Source organism: Mya arenaria, chromosome 12, assembly GCF_026914265.1.
Source record: "Mya arenaria isolate MELC-2E11 chromosome 12, ASM2691426v1".
In the NCBI taxonomy this organism is placed as follows: domain Eukaryota; kingdom Metazoa; phylum Mollusca; class Bivalvia; order Myida; family Myidae; genus Mya; species Mya arenaria.
In genome coordinates, this window is record NC_069133.1 from 64,613,634 (window position 1) to 64,636,861 (window position 23,228).

At 34.8% G+C, this 23,228-nt stretch overlaps 2 protein-coding genes across 2 annotated transcripts; one reads left to right on the top strand and one right to left on the bottom strand.

The window, feature by feature from the left end:
* Positions 1 to 353: 353 nt before the first annotated feature.
* On the bottom strand, positions 354 to 12,332 carry LOC128211503 (uncharacterized). The gene is made up of 6 exons (XM_052916364.1): positions 12,255 to 12,332; positions 10,250 to 10,553; positions 9,148 to 9,277; positions 8,669 to 8,820; positions 7,503 to 7,671; positions 354 to 6,170 (listed from the first exon to the last, which is right to left on the bottom strand). The coding sequence occupies exons 1-6, from the start codon at positions 12,320 to 12,322 to the stop codon at positions 6,016 to 6,018; spliced, it is 978 nt and encodes a 325-aa protein (XP_052772324.1). The 5' UTR covers positions 12,323 to 12,332; the 3' UTR covers positions 354 to 6,015.
* Positions 12,333 to 12,513: 181 nt separating this feature from the next.
* On the top strand, positions 12,514 to 21,506 carry LOC128211821 (3'-5' exoribonuclease 1-like). Its single transcript, XM_052916896.1, has 7 exons — positions 12,514 to 12,654; positions 15,215 to 15,369; positions 16,230 to 16,440; positions 17,443 to 17,526; positions 18,050 to 18,159; positions 20,094 to 20,248; positions 20,907 to 21,506. Exons 1-7 carry the CDS (start codon positions 12,613 to 12,615, stop codon positions 21,323 to 21,325), a joined length of 1,176 nt encoding a protein of 391 aa, XP_052772856.1. The 5' UTR covers positions 12,514 to 12,612; the 3' UTR covers positions 21,326 to 21,506.
* The last annotated feature ends 1,722 nt before the right edge of the window (positions 21,507 to 23,228 follow it).

The following is a 23,228-nucleotide window of genomic DNA, read 5'->3' on the forward strand; positions in this document are numbered from 1 at the left end:
TATATGCCAATTGAAAATATCTGCCTTTAAAATAAAGATCACGGACAGGAATATCTTCCTAAATAAGAATGTGTTTTTTAAACATTCATACAAATCTAAATGTGTTTTCTCACCATTCTCTTATGATTCACAACTGAACATCGTCGGTAGTCGATTTTTTAAGTAACAACGACCTTGACTTTACTGACACAGAATGCAATCCCAAGGTACATCCTCATATGAGCTTTATATATATATTGTATATATATAAATATAAAACATAACCAATAACGACAATCCTGATTTAAGTTATTTAGCGGAAACCACAAGTTTGAAATTCCGTCCGTTTCTGCACGATATTGAAACAAAAGACAGCGTTTTTACATGTATGCACATGACGTTAATAAAACAAACACTTTAATAACATGGATATATACAGCGTATATAGGTGGATAATAAATGAGCAAACTGCATTGTACAGCATATAGGATCTCCTGGCAAGATAAAATGTTTAGTTAGATACCAACTCCCATTGTATAAAGTAACAATGTGACTGTGCAAGCTGTTAATGTTAGTGTTATCTACATAATTCTATAGTTTCAAACTACCGAGGTGCATTGAAAAGAAATCATGTATATTTCAATGCAGATCTTAAAGAATACTCACTGATACATTGGTGTATGCCGTGACTGGACAAGGGACAACATAATTAACCTATGCAGAATGCAAACATACAAAATAACATGGTAATTGTCTCACGATTGTTTAACAAAGCAGAAATACCAGATATTAAATGAACACAACTAATTTTAAAATACTGATTTCTTTCCAAATATTTTTGTTTATAATATTGAGATTAACATTTATTTCCCTAAAACATGTCAGTTTTATACTTTGCAATATTATATATGAATATTGTTAAGGCATGTTATTGGACAAAATAGGAACTGGAAATGTTTATTTTGAATGTTTTAAATGAATGCACTTGGTTCATGGCTTACCTACTTTCAGAATAGGTGAAAAAAATACACATGATCGTCACAAGTGGTCATTTCTAGACTTATAAATATGGAATAAATAGTCAGACATAGTTTAGAATTAACATCCTGTAAAAGTATAACATTATCAAGCCATAATCAAAAGATCACCAACTGTCACAAAATACCCTCATCCTAATTTTAGGACACCAAGTTTGGTGACAAGTGGTTATACATTAAGACAAATCTAGAATCAATTTCTGCCAACTCAAGGGTCATAACTCTAAAGTGAACAAGGCGAAAGGCTGGTTGTCGTACCTGACCTTGCTTTTCTTCCCATTACACATTCTGACCAAATTTGGTAATGAGATGACGCAGGCTTCTAAAATAATTCATCAGACAAGTCCGATTTTTGGTAATTCCCCATGCCTGCCCGTATGCCCCAGGTAAAACTAGAATAAGTCCCCTCCTATGACCAGGCGTATAAAAAGGAGATTGTGTTGTTTCTTTGCTATGTCATGAAATTTGTTGGTGACATGAAAATAAATATGAAAGTCTGTATTCAAGTTTTCAGAAAATTGTCAATCAAACCCTAATTCATGTGCAGTATTATGTGAATTTGATTACAAACGTGTAAACTGTGAGGCAAAACAATTGGTCCACTAAAACCATATCCTATAAGCATTATAAAACACAAGAAGGGATAACAAACATAAACTATCAAAATACATGTCAGGACTAAACAACAGTACTGCAAGTGGGTGGACACACAATCTCAGTCAAACATACCTCAACAAACATTTCAAAAGGGTAAATGGTATTCACATTTCCATTATGTATAGGTTATGATCTGGCCCCAATTTCTCAAAACTTCTTAAGCTTAACAAGCTTAAGTAGCTTATTTCAATTAGCCAAAATACACTTCAATTGAATTTTGACAAATAAAAAATGGTTTATTGTGATTATCATAAAGACAGTTCCTATCTAGAGAATAAAAACTCTTGAAGAAATAAATATAACACAAAATATTGAAAAACAAAAATAGTGAGTTTAGCTTAATCCTGCTATAAGGGACTTAAGAAGTTTCGAGAAATTAGCGCCAGCATATTAAGTGATACAGCAGGACAACCCCAACATCATGTGTACCAAGTTGCATTTTAATATCTTTGCACAACACTTAAAGCCATGACAATAATGTTGACACCAAAGCTATGGCAACATTTCCATCATTTTTTCTCCAAACCACAGACATGATCATAAAATACAGGACATTTTACTTTAACCAGGGCTTTAAACAGATGATAACTGTCAATCCTGAAAGATGGGCAAGAACATGTTTGAGTACGAGGGATACATGCTCTAAGCATGGTCAAGAGGCTTAGATACTGCTTGAAATTACTTCCAACTCATTCATATTCATACCATTTTTAATGCAAATGTCAGAGAGGAAATTACAATCTTTACCATAGTTACCAGGTACTGTACAATAGTCTGAAGTTAAAAGCTCACAATCCTGAGTTAACTATAGAAGCCATCTAAAACCTGATAGAAATACTTAAAATGTTGGTGTGTAAAATCATCACTTAAAGTGACACTCTTATTCAAAATCAATACATACTCATGTATAACAAAAATAAATTTTGACTGATTTACCTTTAACTACTTACTAAATAATGCACTTATGCAAAATATTAATTACTGATAACAAGATTGTAACCATGTATGTAATAGCAGAAAGCGCAAAAAATATTAAATGATTGGTGAATGCTAAAATATTTACTGTGGTTTACTATGATGATGATCTCAAATTGTAGAAATACCGTGTTTTATGCTCATTTCTTTCAAATTAAACTTGGTATCCTTCATAAGAACCATTGTTTTCGACATTTATTCATCCTTTTTGGAATATTACAACAATAATATTAATTGTGGTAAATCTTATTTGGGAGTAAGAGTGCATCTTTCACAATTAGTGGGTATTGGGATTTATGCTACAACACTATATTTCAATAAATTGTAATGTAATGTTCTTGAAAATGCAACACTATAAAGGTATTCACCAGAAAAGTTGAACAAGAATGTAGATTTTGTACTTAATCAGAACATTGCATACTGTATACCTCTAGTACAGTTTATCCTTCCACTTTACTTTGATGGACTTTCTGAAATGGCACCTTAACATTAAACATCAGATATTGTATATTGCATTATAAGTCTGATATAAAACTGTTAAAACAACCATATGTTACATTATGCATAAAATAAGTTGTAAATCATTTAAGTGTCGGTTATAACGTAAAACTACAGTTATAAAATAGTATAATAACAACCATTGCATTTTTTCTATAAATCATGTATTGAAAAACTGGCCCCAATTTCTCAAAAAATCGAAAGTATGCTTTGCTTAAGTTTCTTTAATACTTCATTTAGCTAAATTAATTGATTTAATATAATTTACATTATACATTTCGAACCAAAACATATAGTTTGCTGAGCTTGAGCTTAAACTTGGAATTGTTTAAGAAATTTGGGCTGGATATTTCAGCACTGTATAAGGCTTTATATCCATATGCATAAAATAAAGTATAAAAATCAATAATAAGAATAATAAGAAGTACATATCTGACTCCAATTTCTTAAAAAACCTTAAGTCTCTTATAACAAGCCAAGCCAAGCACACTATCTTATATGTGTATAAAATGTGTAACATTATTTTTTAAAAGAGTTTTGAGAGTTTTAAAGGAAATTATTTTAAAGGTATTCATATGATAAACCATGTTTGGCGTTTATGAGATCAAGTCACTGTAAGTAATTTGGCTAAATGGAACTTGTTACACTTGAAATATTTCGAGAAATTTGAGTCAGATAATTTTTCAATGCCTATTGAGCAAATAAATTTGAAAAACAGGTTGATTAAAGTCACACGGATTTAGACAATCATAAAACCAACATTTTAATCTTAAACAGTTTTTACATCATGAAAGATCACACTCAATACATTTCATAATTATACCATCGTTCAGTTAAGTAAACTTAGTAAACAAACAACCAAGAAAATACACAGAATGAAACTTGATGAGATTCACCATAAGAGACATGATTATATATCTGTCGATTGAGTGTCAATTGCACTAAGCAGATGAATATATACAATGAAGTAATTAAACTGCACTGTGTTTATGAAATAGAGCTGTCGTAGGACAGTGCTCTCGACTATACGCCACTTTGTCTCAGAAATAAATATGATAATGCAAATGTCAAAAGCAAAAGTCAACTAAAAAAGAAAACAAGAAACACAATCTGGTTTTTTAATGATTGACAGAATAAGAACTTCAGCCTTAACAGCCCTATGAGATTCAGTCTCAACTGTTTATTTTGTTTAAAGTAACAGTGGCCTTAACCTTGACCCTAGGAGCCCCAAATGCAAGCTGATGCCCTCCATACACTCGTCCAACATATCAAGTTAGTTTGGTCACAATATGTCAACCCTAACTAAAGATATTCAGTACCAAACAGTTATCTTTGTTTAGTAACAGTGACTTGACCTTGACCCTAAGGCTCCAAACGCAGCCCCATAAAAGGTCTACATCAACTCTTCCTATATACCAAGTTTGGTCACTTTATGTCAAACCTAACTTAAGTTATTTGATACGATAGGTGAGTTTGACGCTGACCTCACACAGGCCCACCCGAAAAACGAAGTATGTCATTCTAATAACCAGCTTTCACTTTATGAAAACCTTGTTAAAAATATTAAAAATGTGCCTGTAAAGGCAATAAAAAAGTCAATCTAGGGCCAAAGTTTGTATTTAGGTCTTATATGGAGTTATGTAACCTGATTTGTGAGAAGGCTTCTGTGTAAAGTATGAAGGCCATTGAATGAACAGTATTTGAGATCTGAGTTAAATCCAAAATATTGCTCAAAAACTTTAACCAAACTTTTTAAGTTGATCAAGGGCCATAATTTGTATTTAGGATAATATTGAGTTATGTAACCTCATTGTGTGCTGGTTCTAAACAAGTGTGTGAATTATTTAATGAATTGAATGTAGGGTATTGGAGTTATAAGTGAAAATACCAACTTGCCCTAAAACTTAAACCGGAAGCTAACGCAGATGCCAAATCTAACACAGACACCAGGGCAAGTAGTAAAGCCTCCATTATCTTTGAATAGTTGACCTTAGAATGATCATCCTGGTTTTAATAGTCATTTTTTTTTAATTCAAGTATATTACTGGTCAAATGATAAAATCAATTTCGAACGCTGTAATCTTAACTTTATTTAAAGAACACTTTTAGGTTAAAAGTAATTAAAAAAATCAATAGGGTTCATCTGCTGGTGATGACCAATACACATACCAAGTATGAGGTCCCTCGGTCAAAGCGTTCTCAAGTTATTGATCGGAAACCATTTGGTATTCCGACCGACCGACAGACAGACAGACCGACCGACCGACCGACCGACATGTGCAAAACAATATACCCCACTTTTTTCAAAAGGGGGCATAAAAATGAGAAAAAAAAGACTTAAGTTATTTGATGACTTAGGTGAAGAAATGACTTAAGATGCTTTATGAATTTCGGCCCTGCTCAGGTAATGTACATAATATTGTTCCTAACTACAAAGCACTTGTAAAGTTCTTCCTAAGACATGATAAGTATGGTCAAACACCATTTATGGTCAAACACCATTTATGGTCAAACACCATTTATGGTCACCATTTATGGTCAAACACCATTTATGGTCAAACACCATTTATGATCAAACACCATTTATGGTCACACACCATTATAATAAAACAATATGTGTGACAAATGAGTTTTGATATTTCAGACTAAAATATATGATTTTTTATCACAGCATCACTAACATAAACCGAAAATTCACTGGGTTAAAACAGAACAATTAAACTTCAATAAATGAAATAACAAAAACATTAATTAACACCTTACAAAAAAATCTACATAACAAGGCACTTTAACAAAAATCCTGTATATCAGACTGGTCGAGTATTAGATTGTAGAATCTGAACTCTATTATAGTCAGTCTCCGGCACTGTTAGATTGGTCGACAACTAGATTGGAGAATCTGAACTCTATCATCCTCAGTTTCCGCCACTGTGGAATACATTGTGCTCTCATACTTCATCTGGGCTGGACTCTCGCTCTTGTCAGAAATGTTTCGAGATCTCTTGTAGAAAAACACTGCCACACCTTAAAGAAGAGAAGAATGATTTCATGTGAACAATTGTCATGTGATAAATTACTTTTTCAGATTTACATTAGTATATTTCAGCCCTATCTCTTTATTGAAAGGCTGTCAGGCGAAATTTTCAATATACTGTATCTGATTATCATACCCTTCTAGAATGAATAAGCCAAATATATCCTAATGCAGAAGGATAACTAAGCACTATGGATCAGCCACCATTCATCAATAAAATATCAATTAAAGCCGCTTGTGTAACATAACTACTGGTGCTCACTTGTGACATATTATAAGTATCTTCCATGGCCGAGAGTGTAAGATAGGTTTATTCTGACCCAAGCGTAGGGTGTTTTGCGGAAACGAGGTTTACCGAGTTTCCACAAAACACCCTACGCGAGGGTCGGGATGGACCTATCTTACACGAGCGGTTATGGTAGATGCTTTTTCTCCCACCTCAGTTAAACAAAATAAGTAAAAATGTATTTTTTTTTTGAACTCTTTTGTGCTTAGTGAAAATAATTGCGTATGTGATAATTTGTGGTTGTCATGGATATGCGCGCATTGATTCACATTATGTTAATAGTCAAATCGGTCTTTAAATAGTTCTAAGGTGAGTGAAGCATTATTTCTTGAAAGGTGCGTGAAAACTGTTTTATGGTGACATTTGAAGCGAGAAATAATTAATTAGCGTTCTAAATATTGCCACAAGACAAGGTTTCCATAATGCTACAGACGACAGTCTTCAACAAGGGAGGTAATTACAATGTGGCGACCATTAAAAAGGAGTTCCATACGGGCATTTTATCTTCGCCCGTGGGCAAGATAAGAATTTCTAGCATGGTTAAATGATTGGATCTACTTATCTGAGGTGGGAGAAAATGATATCTTACATTGAAACAATTATGGGTATTCTCTGTATCTTACAATTACCCCAGTTAAATTTGAACTTAAGTCAATATTGAAATGTTCACTATTAAATCTATATCATTATAAGAAAAACAACTGTCGATAAATTTTTAACAGAAAAATGTGTATTTTAGTTAGAATACATTTAAATTAAATCATTAAACTGTTATTGACATTTTCAAATTATTTTTTATGTTTTATATGAAGAGTGGAAGATCTTTTGACATCAAAATAAATACAATTAAGACATTAGTTGTAATGGTCTATTAATAGCCACCCATGATTATATATTGCTTAACAATCCAAAAATCTGCAGAGATGATTTCTTGACTTAAAACAACAAAGAATGTTTATATCCCCATGAAAATAAATCCTTTTATGGAATGACTGCAAGTATTTTATACCTGGAGAATGAAAATCACTATGCATACCCATTAATAGCACCCCAAGCGCTACTCCTATAATTATAAGGAGAGTCTTCTGAAGCTGACTACTTGAATGCTTGCTCTGTGCTTTGTCCAGCCTTGGATGGTTCGCCCACGATGGTTTAAAACAGTTACTAGCTGAGCAACAACAGGTCTGAGTCTCCATATCACCCTCCTGAAACACAATATATGCCATTGATACAGCATGCCCCACTCTCCATATCACCCTCCTGAAACACAATATATGCCATTGATACAGCATGCCCCCACTCTCCATATCACCCTCCTGAAACACAATATATGCCATTGATACAGCATGCCCCCACTCTCCATATCACCCTCCTGAAACACAATATATGCCATTGATACAGCATGCCCCACTCTCCATATCACCCTCCTGAAACACAATATATGCCATTGATACAGCATGCCCCCACTCTCCATATCACCCTCCTGAAACACAATATATGCCATTGATACAGCATGCCCCCACTCTCCATATCACCCTTCTGAAACACAATATATGCCATTGATACAGCATGCCCCCACTCTCCATATCACCCTCCTGAAACACAATATATGCCATTGATACAGCATGCCCCACTCTCCATATCTCCCTTCCGGAGACTGTTTGGAAAGAAAACAAATGATTTAAAAAGGTATAACCAGTTTTGAGGTACAGTTTTTTTGTTAATAGAGTAAAACATTATTTACAACAAGTTTTAGTGTGCTAAGGAATTAAGTAAATTTTACAAGGAAATATTTTATCAGAGATGTGTTGAATTCTGTTTGCATTCATTGGGAAAGTCTTTTGACAATATGAATATGTAATAATGATCCAGATTATTCACTACTGGTGTCCATTTTGAAAGTCTAAACAAATGCACTCCTTTTGTAAACTACAGGCTGACATCTATGCTACATGTTTTCTTTACAACCAGCTCACAAAATGGCTCTTAACTGTCATCATACTTACAACACTAATAATACTTGACTGTTACTGGTACCAAGGACTTTATCAGGTTAGTTAGCTAACTTTTTACTGTCTTCTCACTTATATAACTATGTATTTAACTCTAACCAGAACCTGTAATTATATTCTGTATGTTATATGAGCACACAACTGTAAGAACAGGTACATTTGGAATTCTTCAAAACTAAATCTCTCTTACTGTGTCTGTTTTGCAGCTCTCTTCCCCAGTGAATCCTAGTTTACTACAGGCCCCTGTCACATCACATCCATAGTGCTCTGTGGAACTTGAGCCCTGGGTCTTGGCCACTTTCATGCAGGAGTCATTCTGCTTTGGGCATAGGTGTATTTCCACTGGGAAAAACATATGACGTAAATTTTAGGATAAAACAGAGTGAAAGCAGCCTAGGTATAAATTTTAAAAATCATTTAAATGTAAAAAATAGAATTTTGTTTTCATTTAATTAACTTAATGAGAACTAAAGAAAAATAAAGTTAAAGTTGCTTCTCAATTCTGTGAAATGTATATATTATTGTTATGCATTGTACTTTATTATATTTGAAGATGTTCTATGTTTTGTTATTTATTTGATTCAGTGCTCATGTTGATGATGTACTATTATCAGCATCTTTAAAAAATACTGATTAAACCAAAGAAAAATATAATCCAAAACCCCATACCATCTTGCGTGTCTGAGTCTCCAGTGTAGCAGTATTTCTGGTGTCGTTTAGTCGTCATCAAGCCATGGGTGTTACAATTGTCTCTAGATTCACAGCAATACAACATGCCCATGTGGTCTTTGTAAGAGAACTGGAATACATTTGAATCCACAGATAAAATATCAAGGCATTTAACATAAGACAGATTCTAATTTTAACATATATGTAAGTAGAATACCACTAAAGCTACAATTCATCATTCAAGCAATTTGCAAGTTTTTTCTGCAAAAAGAGTTCAGGAAACAGTTCTGTAATTCAAAGATCTTTTTATAAGCCAAAAGTGCATATACAAGGTCTTAAATTCAAAAGCATACATTTGGAGTTGTTCTTTAATGCTATATTTAAAAGCAATGAGATAATTCTTCACCCATTCTACTTCAAATATCACCGGTTAAACATGCCTGCAGCGTAACGACATTCCCATGTAGTACATATTAGAAATTTCTTGGTACAATTGACCGTCTTCTAAACGCTGCTTCTACTAGCAAAAAAATGTTAATTTTCCCAAAAACAAGCATAATATTTCCAAAATTTGGTTAACACAGTCACCCTTAATGAATAAAAAAGCGATGTTTTTCTAGAAAATACCTTTATAAAACCAGCCATCATACAGTATTGTGCATGCAAGTCAAAACAAGTACATTTGCTATTATATCGGCTTTGTATTTTCCTATGGTCGCAAAATGTACCTAATATGGAGGGCACAGGCAGAGAATTTTTTTTCAAAAATAAATCATAGATCATGATGATTGAACACTTTATATTACACATTATATACATGTTAATGTAAGAATGTGGTACTAGGAATAATTCAAAGTAAAAAAAAACCACAAACAATTGAAAGTCAATCTGAGATTTAAGACTACCAAATAATACATTGTAAAAAGAAAGATAAGACTGAGAATAAGGTAAAACATGCTAAATGGTCTTTATTTATTAAGCTATTGTTAAACAGGTATAATAAATGTTATGTAAATCAAACTATAGTATCAGAGCAGTGTGTTAACTTGTATTCACAATTTCAACCTTTCAAATATATTTAAGAACAGAATGAGAAACTAACCGTTATTGGGCTATACATGTCCTTGCCTTCACAGATTTTGTCCATATCACAGGTATAATTTGTATGCAAGATAGCTACCGTATCCTGGCTATCTTTTATAGTTTCATTGTACTGAAAAATCATGCAGTAATAGTCTCCACCATCTACTTGACTACCACCACCAGTGCTACTGCCGTTCATTGAAGGATTTAGCCTAGCAGCCAACATGTTACCATCAGAGACAGCACCATTATGGCAGGTCATGTTTTTCAGTTCATCCTCTCCATGCCAGCAATTCTGAATTGGTGTTGTAGCTGTTATAACACTAAAACAAAGAAATAGAAAAAAAGCAATTAGATAACAAAATCTTGTTTTCAAAAATTTGTATAAAATTCAAATACATTACAAACTGGCTCAGGACTCTTAGTTTATAAATACTTAATTGTTTAGGCTTGATTGTGACAAGGGCTGATTGCTTATAGAATCACGCTTGAGTCCATTTCCTGTGTAGAAATCAGTACTGATGCCCATTTTTTTGGAGGCCTTGATAAAGTTCTCCATGGCAGACACATTTACCACTAGAAGTTTAGGCATGCAAGTGAACGATATTATTTCTTAGTTATACGCTTCCATTTATTGGTGTAACTACTTTAAATAATAGTTGGTATTCTGCTCACGTTACCACCATTGTGAATTATGGATATCTGATTTAATCATTTAGATAGCTTGTTACATAAATCACCGCCAAAGTTCCATCCGATTATTAAATTAGGTTCATTAAGAAGGTTATTTAGTGGTTTACATGGGTCTACTGTCAAGATATTGTTCATCAATGTAGGTACCATATTTCCCCGACTATAAGGCGATCCGCTTATAAGACAACCCCCTAACTTTGCCCATGAAATCTGGTGTTTTTGTGTAGACTCTTTTATAAGATGGGGTCAATTTTTAAAGCAAATCCAGCTTTTGAATATCTCCAAGTCGGTGGTAATAGTCAAGCTAAACAATCAACTAAATTTGTTCATCTGCTTGGAAGAAAATCGCTGATTTAATATCAACTGTGTACTCTCTAATGTGGAGGTAGGTTAATAATGGAACAAACGTTACGCGGTTAAGGATTCATTCATATTTGTAGTAAACACAAATATATTGGCCATAAATTGAAGGTTCTCAGACGAGGATAATTTTTTATTTAAGTTATTTTGCACAAAACAAGCATTTAATGCATTAAAACACATTATAAATTTACCTTTCCAATAAAACGAAAGTTGACTGACACAGACAACAATTATGGCAAGCGGAACAACTCAACCCAATCGTAATAACTCGGCCACCTTTGACAAGCTTCGAGATAGACCTCGTAAATACAATCGTAACAACTCGGCAATGGCCGTTATATTCTGATTGTTTTAAAATTGTGCCATGAAGCCTTGCATGTGCCCTTCATGTATATATCATTATGTTTTGGCAGAATGAAATGAACAAAACCCGTCAAACTCATAATTATTCGTTGGATTTTCTATTTTTGTGTACGGAACTATTATAAAATAACATAATCTGTTTTTATGATATTTTATGGACGCAATATGCTTTAACCCGGAATCCCGATCGGAATAACTACCCACTTTTCGTACAAAACAATTTGTACGTGAAGGATTTGCCATATCAAATATCATAAAAAAAATCTGTCAACGTACAATTACTTGGACTAATAGTCGAGGAAATACGGTAAGAATAATTTGCTGCCGTTAAGGTTAACAATAGCAACAACAAGGAAAACATTCAGTAATTTAACAGGATCAATAATTATTACAAACTTGTGAAATGTCGGACTGATTTTAAAGCTACAAAAAGTTAAATTCGTGATTTGACATGATTCTGCAGTAACTTAGAAAAATGTTCTTTTTAAAGTTTTTTGATCTGATGAAACATTAAATTGGGTTTCTAAACTTGGGTTTAGTTGAGATGTAATGTCTTAATTTAAACATCAACCTGTACCTTCGATAAATAAAATATATATTTTTACCTAACAGTAGTCGATAAAACAATGAAAAGCATTGGGAAACAACCCGTAAGTTTCTTTCCGGTAGCCATTTTTTCAAAACAGTCGCCTACATCAAAACTCATAACAAAATTAAATTGATATTTCATAAAGGTCTTCTTTCGTGCAAAACCACTATATATATATTTTTCGTTTAGAAAAGAACTATGGTGAGGATATTGCTGAGAAATTCAGTGTAAGATATTAACTGAACTTTATTTACATTTTAATGGTGTAAGCGACCAATAACGATTTGTCATGAAATCCAATCAGTCTTTAATTAAAACACCAATTTGTCATAAGATTCTAAAGAATTTTGTCAATAATATCAAGAGAAATTGAAATGGCTGAATTTAAAGAGTGTGAAACTGTTTTCCAAGCAATGGTAAATCATTGATTAATTACTAACATTACTGTAGTTCTGCAAGTCGCGAATTTGTATTACAGACTGAACTTTACAGTTTACTGTACTCATGTTCGGGGTTTTCAGAGTACTCGAGATTTGTTCGATTGTAGCAGGGATTTTACATCTCTGATCTGGTATACTACATTCGTGTTTTGTTCAGATTTTTTATTTTATTTCAAGAACATTATTAAATTGGTTGACTTACGACTCCACAGTTGGAAAGGCTGAAAGTAATGCCATGGTTAAACATAGCCAATTATAAGATCAGACAACGCCACCACAGAAAAAGTCTGATAACTATCCTGGAATGTCCTATCATTGTCTGAAAGCATTCAGATACGTTCATAAGAGAGACTTACAGATCATGAATGGTCTGGAGAGGTCGCCCAGACGCTCCCAAGAATTTTGTCCTGTAACATTAGTGAAACTAAGCCGATTTCATCTCTAGAGTTGGATAACAATCATTACTATGTTGTGACAGATTCTGCTGTATCAGATGAAAATCATAACAATGTCCTGTGTGTTGTCTAAATGGTATCTGGACAGCGTCCTGTGGAACCGGTTGATCTCAAAAAATATTTCAATGCCCATTTCTTGCAAATTGAGTCCAGATTGCTTCCAAGTTTTCTTGTTTTCCCTCAATATCAGCTTAATGTTCAACCAGGGAACACCAAACTTGATGTTCTCATATTTTGTGGCAGTTAGCAAAGTTTTTTTAATATCTGTTGTCCAAAGAAAATATTCAAGAAAATGTAATCTCCTTGGTGTTGTCCTTGTCTTTAGCATTGTGCAACCTTTTTCATCAAAGAAAATTAAAACAGATGGGAGTCTAGTGTTGCTCTGCAGTGCTGTTATAAATTATATAAAGTAACTGTATGAAGAAGTTTGGCAATTTATAACAGCAGTTTTTTATTACTACCAGCAGATCTATAAGAGTTAAAAAGGTGTGTTCTAGCAAAAATAATTAAGTTTCATAATTATATATGAATTATGGGTCTACTATTAAGAAAATCTTTTTCATAATATCTGATATGTCTTAGCATCTGTTTGCAACTAAGGGTAGACATTAGAGTCCATAGTCTCCTACCACTAAGTGGTCTTTATAAAGCTTTAAAGCTTCAACACAAAGCTGTAGCAAGGAGATTCTTTACCATGCTATGGTTTTATGTCTATTCCTATGAAATATTATTTTTTTTTTAATCTGTACATAATACTTAATTATTTCATAATTTGACTTTGGTGCAACTTCAGGTTGCAAAATACCTTGACCAAGGCAACTTATATTTAACCAGGTTTTCACAAAGTGAAACCTGGTTATTAGAATGAAGTACGTCATTGTTGGGGCGGGCGGGCGGCGTCAGACTCACCTATGAAACTGAATAGCTTTAGTTAGGGTTGACATATCTTGACCAAACTTGGTCAATAGGAAGAGTTTATGGATATCTTTCATGGGATTGGGTTTGGGGTCCCTAGGGTCAAGGTTAAGGTCACTGTTACTAAAAATAGAAAAACGGTTAAAACTGAATAACTTTAGTTAGGATTGACAAATCTTGACCAAACTTGGTATAAAAGAAGAGTTAATGGAGACCTTTCATGGGATTGCGTTTGGGGTCCATAGGATCAAGGTCAAGGTCACTGTTAATAAAAATATAAAAACAGTTGAAACTGAATAACTTTAGTCAGGGTCCACCTATCTTGACCAAACTTGGTATAAAGGAAGAGTTTATGGAGACCTGTCATGGGATTGTGTTTGGGGTCCCTAGGATCAAGGGAACTGTTACTAAATATAGAAGAATGGTTGAAACTGAATAATTTTGGTCAGGCTTCACATATCTTGACCAAACTTGGTCTATAGGAAGAGTGTATAGATACCTGTCATGGGATTGTATTTGGGATCCCTAGAGTCAAGGCCAAGGTCACTTTACTAAAAAAGAAAAATGGTTAAAACTGAATAACTTTAGTGAGGGTTGACATATCTTGACCCAACTTGGTATAAAGGAATAGTTTATGGATACCTTTCATGTTATTGGCGTCCCTATGGTCAAGGTCACTGTTACTAAAACTAGAAAAACAGACACAGGCTGAAGTTCTTCTGTCGATCATTGAAAACCTGGTTTCATCGCATTGCAGCGTTTCTTTTTTTTTATTATGATAGTAAGTACAGTGTTTATGAAACTTCAGACAATCGCTTATACAAAATAAATTTAATAATAAATGGTAAAAGCTGTAACTGCTCATTATGCAAGACAAATGAGTTGGGCATATCAACTGGACAATAGTTGTACAATAGCTGTACACGTTACAACCAAAAACATTTTACTGCATGAACAATAAAAGCATTTGATAGTTAACTTGGTTTTCTAATACATGTATGTGTATTTCATGTAATCTGTGCTGTGTTATTCATTCACATTATGGATATAAAATGTTTAAATATTTTAATGTTAACTGTATTTTATCCTGAAGGACATAATGCAATTTTGCATTCACTGTTGTAAATGTATGATTTACTCTTCTATGACAATCATGTACTTTACAGGATGATCCAGCTCATGGTGCCAAGCCTAAGGTTTACAAAGATGGGCAGTACAGTGATCCTCTTTTCAAGAAGCTGTCAAAAATCAACGGTGAAGTGAACAAACTTACAAAAGTGGAGCTTCAATCAAAACTGAAGGAGTTTGGACTGGACACAAGGTAAAGATGTTTGATAAAATAAAATATTGCTCATTTACACCCCCATTTCACCAAGGATTGTTTTTTTCCAATCGGCCCGATCTGTACCAGATTATCCCTGATGATTTATTTTTTTGATCAGCCCAATTGTTGTCCTGAATCGCCTCCAATCGTCCCCATTTTTAAGCCGATTGAGTCCCGACCAATGAACCACGGTGAGGGATGATTCACGGAGGATCTGGTGATGGCTGGGTGCTTACACTCCGACGACATTAGGAAGAGAGCGGCAGAGGCTAAACAAAAGCTCCAGAAGGCTCCAGAGGGCGGGCGAGACAAGTGGACCTTCAGAGGACCCTCCGACGACCACGGGCCGACAGTTTTTGATCGGCTACTGTTTTTCAACTTGTTTAAAAACAGTAGCCGATCACTTTTTAGGTACCCGACCCTCGGGGGACTAATGCGTTCGCACCAGATCTTAACCCGAAGGTATATGTTAGTGCACACTTATTTTGCAAAAATAGGGCAGATCGACTAAAAAAGGGATCCGGTACTCTCGGGACCAAAACAATCCTTGGTGAAATGGCCCTATAGAAGACAGCAAGGTAGGAGGCAATAAACCTAAGGTTGCTACCTGCATAACTGACTAGAATGAAAAGTGGTGAAAAGAGGTGAAATTCTCTAAGAACCTCTTCACCCTCAACCCTGTAGTTGTTTTCAATATGTCCTCGGTTAATTATTTGCGTACTTGTTTTAAATGTTATTTACTTTACATTCAATTGCAAAACATAAATTCGGATTAGAAGCACAATATCTTAAACAATAATTTGTTAAAAAATTGTTTGTTTGATTTACTTGCATATGAAATTATATTCTATTTACAGAGGGCTAAAAGATGTTCTTAGGAAAAGATTAAAAAACTACTATAAGAAAAGAAACCTGCAGAAATCTCACATGAAGATCACAGGGAAGACTGGCTATGATTACCTGGCTGTTATAGACTTCGAGGCAACCTGTGAGATGAACAACCCCCATTACAGACACGAAATCATTGAGTTTCCCATTGTGCTGGTCGATGTGGATCAAATGAAAATTGTGAGTACATATACCAACTAGCTGTTGAAAGAATAATGCGTTTACAAATGTTAAGATGTTGTTTTAAATTATAGAGTAGACAAACAGATTTCAGTATTTTTGTGTTGAATCTTAATGTAGGCCTTGTGGTTAACACATTTTACTAAGATTAAGTAAAAAATGTGTGAACACAGAACATTAACATTGAAGATTGTTACGATACCACTGGTAAAATTCCAAATTAATTAACCTAGTTGTGCCCTAATTCTATAGGATGTCAACAGCGACACGCTTGATTAACTGTAGAGACTGACTGCTGAGTGAACCGCTTACATCATGTTAAAGAAATTTTATGAAAAAATCATTGTTGCCTAATGTCAAAAAAGGTGACAATGGTGATCGCCAGTGGGAACCCTTACTCCTGTACAGTATACTCATAGTCTAAGTTATAAAAGTTAATTGTTTTGATGTGCATCCCAAGTCCTATACTTTATCGTGTTTCCGGAGTAACATTAACATGTGCATCAGCAGGAATCACTCTCCTGCAGTAAAATGTGCACAAAACTATGCTATGGACCCATTGTGTTGAAATCACTGATTATACGAGATGTCATCGTTCAAACCTTGTTGGAATATTTCATTTCAGTTTTGCACGGGTATATTCAATTGTTTCAGTTTTGCACGGGTATATTCAATTGTTTCAGTTTTGCACGGGTATATTCAATTGTTTCAGTTTTGCACGGGTATATTCAATTGTTTCAGTTTTGCACGGGTATATTCAATTGTTTCAGTTTTGCACGGGTATATTCAATTGTTTCAGTTTTGCACAGGTATATTCAATTGTTTCAGTTTTGCACGGGTATATTCAATTGTTTCAGTTTTGCACGGGTATATTCAATTGTTTCAGTTTTGCACGGGTATATTCAATTGTTTCAGTTTTGCACAGGTATATTCAATTGTTTCAGTTTTGCACGGGTATATTCAATTGTTTCAGTTTTGCACGGGTATATTCAATTGTTTCAGGTTGACAGGTTTCATGAGTACGTCCGTCCTCAGCTCAACCCAACACTGTCCAACTTCTGTACCAAATTGACAGGAATCACTCAAGTAAGAGATGAAGTGCTATGAAACTATTATTACCTCAGGTAACTTGTGGTTATCGCACTCGCTTCTCACCAAAGACTCCTAGCTTTGATATACATATGATATGTGTTTGGTTTGTGGCCACCAAGCCAGACAAATGGGTTTCCTCTGGTTTCTCCCACAGACCACACTCTGACATTACCATGTGCCATCCAGAGTGACTGTTGTTATAAATTGTTTCACAATCTGATTGTTGTTAAATAAATCAGTTTAGAATAAAAACTTAACACTACTATAATACATATAATATATGGTACTACAAACATCTGCTGGTATACATTTTTATATTTTGTTACTCTGTAACACATGCCTTAAATAAAAAAATGGCAGGTGTATATCATTATGATAGATAAAATGTATAGTAATACTCACATAAACCATATAGATATCTTATGATCAGTGTAGCTATAATGCAGCCAAAGAGCGCGGACAGGCCTGTATAACCTCCTTATTAGTCTAAATAGACATGTTTGCTGTATCACTTCAGGCACAGGTGGATAAAGCAGACACATTCGTGCCCGTACTGGAGAGGGTGGAACTCTGGCTTCAGAGTCAAAGACTTGGCCAAGAGAAATCATTTGCTGTCCTTACTGATGGGTTTGTTATCTTAATAGGTCGAATTCACCAGTTTTGAGAATTTATATATTTTGTAGCTTTAGCCCTATGCGAAACCATCAGAACAAAGATTTTCTTGATCAAGCGCAAATCCTTGTTTTTAAACTGTCACTGCTGTCAATCAAATAATCTGTTGACCCATAAGAGGATTATATTTTGTAAGTAGTTCATAGGACATGGCAGTGCTACCTTAAATTTTTTTCAGAATTGACATCTAACAATCTTGACACATTAATTGGGGTAGCAAGCATTCACATGGCGAACGACATCTAACAATCTTGACACATTAATTGAGGTAGCAAGCATTCACATGGCGAACAACATCTAACAATCTTGACACATTGATTGAGGTAGCAAGCATTCACATGGCGAACAACATCTAACAATCTTGACACATTAATTGAGGTAGCAAGCATTCACATGGCGAACAACATCTAACAATCTTGATACATTGATTGAGGTAGCAAGCATTCACATGGCGAACAACATCTAACAATCTTGACACATTAATTGAGGTAGCAAGCATTCACATGGCGAACAACATCTAACAATCTTGACACATTGATTGAGGTAGCAAGCATTCACATGGCGAACAACATCTAACAATCTTGACACATTGATTGAGGTAGCAAGCATTCACATGGCGAACAACATCTAACAATCTTGACACATTGATTGAGGTAGCAAGCATTCACATGGCGAACAACATCTAACAATCTTGACACATTAATTGAGGTAGCAAGCATTCACATGGCGAACGACATCTAACAATCTTGACACATTAATTGAGGTAGCAAGCACTCACATGGAGAACGACATCTAACAATCTTGACACATTAATTGAGGTAGCAAGCACTCACATGGCGAACAACATCTAACAATCTTGACACATTAATTGAGGTAGCAAGCATTCACATGGCGAACAACATCTAACAATCTTGACACATTAATTGAGGTAGCAAGCATTCACATGGCGAACAACATCTAACAATCTTGACACATTGATTGAGGTAGCAAGCATTCACATGGCGAACAACATCTAACAATCTTGACACATTAATTGAGGTAGCAAGCATTCACATGGCGAACGACATCTATCAATCTTGACACATTAATTGAGGTAGCAAACATACACATGGCGAACAACATCTAACAATCTTGACACATTAATTGAGGTAGCAAGCATTCACATGGCGAACAACATCCAACAATCTTGACACATTGATTGAGGTAGCAAGCATTCACATGGTTCACATGGCGAACAACATCTAACAATCTTGACACATTAATTGAGGTAGCAAGCATTCACATGGCGAACGACATCTAACAATCTTGACACATTAATTGAGGTAGCAAGCATTCACATGGCGAACGACATCTAACAATCTTGACACATTAATTGAGGTAGCAAGCATTCACATGGCGAACGACATCTAACAATCTTGACACATTAATTGAGGTAGCAAGCATTCACAATGGCGAACAACATCTAACAATCTTGACACATTAATTGAGGTAGCAAGCATTCACATGGCGAACGACATCTAACAATCTTGACACATTAATTGAGGTAGCAAGCATTCACATGGCGAACGACATCTAACAATCTTGACACATTAATTGAGGTAGCAAGCATTCACATGGCGAACGACATCTAACAATCTTGACACATTGATTGAGGTAGCAAGCATTCACATGGCGAACGACATCTAACAATCTTGACACATTAATTGAGGTAGCAAGCATTCACATGGCGAACGACATCTAACAATCTTGACACATTAATTGAGGTAGCAAGCATTCACATGGCGACTGATTTTTCGAACATTTATTGTAAAAGAATTTGCAAATATCAGTTCTAGCTCCAATTTTGGTTCTGCTTCTATCGATGTACATGATTTGTGTTCCTATTTCAGCCCGTGGGACATGTTCAGGTTTATGTATTACCAGTGCCAGGAAAGCAGTGTGGAGATGCCCGCATGGTCACGTGTCTGGATCAACATCCGCAAGTCCTACTGTAACTTCTACCAGTGTGGAAGGGGAGGCATAGAAACTATGTTGAAAAATCTTGGTAAGAATTCTGAAGTAGAAATCATTCATATAACTGAAAACAAGTCTGGAAGTAAGGTTTCGTTTTCACTATTTTATGTTATTGATGTTATGTACTAAACAAAAAAGCTTTATACAATATAGCAGTCCAAACAATCAACATTGTTGCACTTTTTTATAAGCCTGTTCATAGAACGGGATGTATTACAATTTCACCTGCGACGGTAATTGGGCAGCAAATGGGCTTTAGAACTTGAGAATCTTCGAGTCTAATCATCATAAAACTTAATCAGAATGTTCATGATATATGGGCATATTCTCTTGGTCAAGTTTGATGACAAGAAATATCACAGGGTTATCTCCTTTAAATTATAGAAATTACCTAGAAGCTTTTGTCCAATCATCACCAAATTTAGTCGGAATGAGTATGGGCCATGTCTCCTCGGTCACTCTGTGACCCTTGATTTGGCAAAAACTTTATGAACAGTTTAAAGTTTATTACCCGATCAATGTTTGCTAATTAACTAGCATTTGACAATAGTACTATGAACCCTGATAAAGTCTCTTGTTCATAAACTTTTCATCAGAAAACTGTGGAAAGCCTATTTCAGAGTTTGTTTTCTCTTAACAATCTCATATCCATACTATTGTTTCCAACAGTTATTATTTTCCATTGACAGGTATGCAATTTGAAGGCTCTCTGCACAGTGGAATTGATGACTCAGTGAACATTGCCCGTATAGCTATAAAACTGCTCAACGATGGTTGTTGCCTTACTCTTAATGAACAGATACAAATTAAGGAAAACCCTCACGACAATAAACGTGAGGTGCGTTACACCATGTATCAGGAACCTCGTGAACGAAGATGCATCAAAACTGACAGTGACAGTGACAATGACGGTGAAAATGGAAGAAGACGCAGCAATGGTAACCATAGTGATGGTAACCGTGGTAACATAAGTAGGTCAGGCCAGATTGAAGTTGAGGGCTGGGGGGAGTGTGATGGTTTGGAAGGGAGACTGGGTAACATGAATGTTAAAGAGGATGACGGGGATGTGGATGATTTGCTGAATTACTACAGGCTACAGAAAACATGATAACATGGATCATATATGATGGTTATGTGTAATACAAGTTCATCAAACTTTTACACAAATTACTGGTCATAGAATGCATGATATATCTGGTATGGTATGTTTTATAGCAATTTCTTGAGTTAATACAGGCTTAAGAAAATAAAATTTCATAACAAGTATGTAATAAAAAAGAAGATAAGTTTTACTGAGTTATTACAGGATTCGGAAAGCATGGTATGATAATATAAAGGTTTGAGTAATTATGAGTAATAGTGAAAAGACATTTATAGCACACTCCAGAAAACATGATTCCATATACCCTGTAACAATGTGAATCTTTTTTTCCTCCAAAGCATGAAAAGTTTAAATGAGTTAAGCTTTAATATACAAACATTAACTGATATATGTATATATAGTAACATATGTATCACCCTCACTACATTTCGCGTCCTATACACTATGCCGTTCAATCGTATATTTACGAAATCAAAACAACCATGTCTGATGAAACAAATTTTATTGTTTGCAATTATGTATTCCTTAATCGTATTTTGTTTTGTTCTATTAAACGACAGTAAAACTGATTCTCAGATCTTAACCAGGTAGACGAATAGAATCCTAATCAGAAGCAGACTGTCTCAACCCGGTCCGTAGACCTCAAGATTTAAACCCAATTACTTTCTTCCAGATTTTAACCTCCGCAGAATATAACCCAGACTCGGATTGACTGACTCAAAACTTTCTAACTTACTACCCAACTATCAATTTTTAGTTCCCAATTGCGGATGACCATTCAGAAAGCGTTTGTTATTTTTCCTTGATAGTTGAATGGATTCACATGATACCTTTAACCTCAATAATGAAAGGATTTTACTTTCGTCACAAAAGGGAGCTTGTCAATCAATAGTTTCAGTGACATAAAATTTTAGGGTTGAAGTCGATTAAACTTCGATGGTACCAAGTAAGATATGAGTTTAGCAAAAGACAGGTCCTGTTATAATTATTATTCGAGCCATCCGTATCATATGCTAAAGCGATTGACTGTTCCATCCATTCTCAGAATATATGATCGACACCTGCCGGTAACGGTAACCATAAGTTCAAACCATAGAATTATAAGGTTATTTTCGAAGCTGTTGCATAAATATATAAAAAAAAATCAAAACTTTCTTGAGTAGCCGTGGCTATACCTAGTAAGTTATGGCATTGATTTTTCGGAGATGTAGATGGCAGTTCGGTGAAGCTGGTGTATCCTTGCGGGATTTATGTCTGAATCTGCGGATTCTCTCTTGTATTAATCCCGGGTTTGTAGAAGGGATGTAAGCGATGATTTCTCCTCGGTGTCAACCAAACGTCAGCACAAGTATTGTCCCTTAGAAAAGGCGCCAATAGACATAGTTTCCGTGCCTGTTTATTAACTTTTATTTTGAACATTTTCTTTCATTTTTGATAGGAACTTTCCATTTTGAACATAGCCCCCAGTATTTCTTCAAGATTTTAATTATTTCAGCTACGTATCACATTGATTTATCTAAATACCAATAGCCATAACACGTCTTTATTTCAAGGCAGTTTTGCGAAATATTTATTTGGGAGGTGACAACATTGTCTCAAAATGTTTAGATTCATCGAGTCGAAAATAAAGCTTGAAGGAAAACGGTCTCGATTGCACATAATGCAAAATATGAATTTGCAGTTCGATGAGGCTTAGTATTAGTTTGACTCAAAATCTTCGAGACCTTTCGATTTCCTTAAATCCGTTGTAGACATTGTCTACTGTATATAGTCAATAAGGTAAGCGGCTGAGTTTCCCCGGGTATCGCCCACTATTACAAATGCTCAGAAAGGTACCCCGACCTTTCACATAAGAGACACAAGAGTCGTTAACATTTGCACTGCAGGACAAGAAAAGGTCACCGAGCAC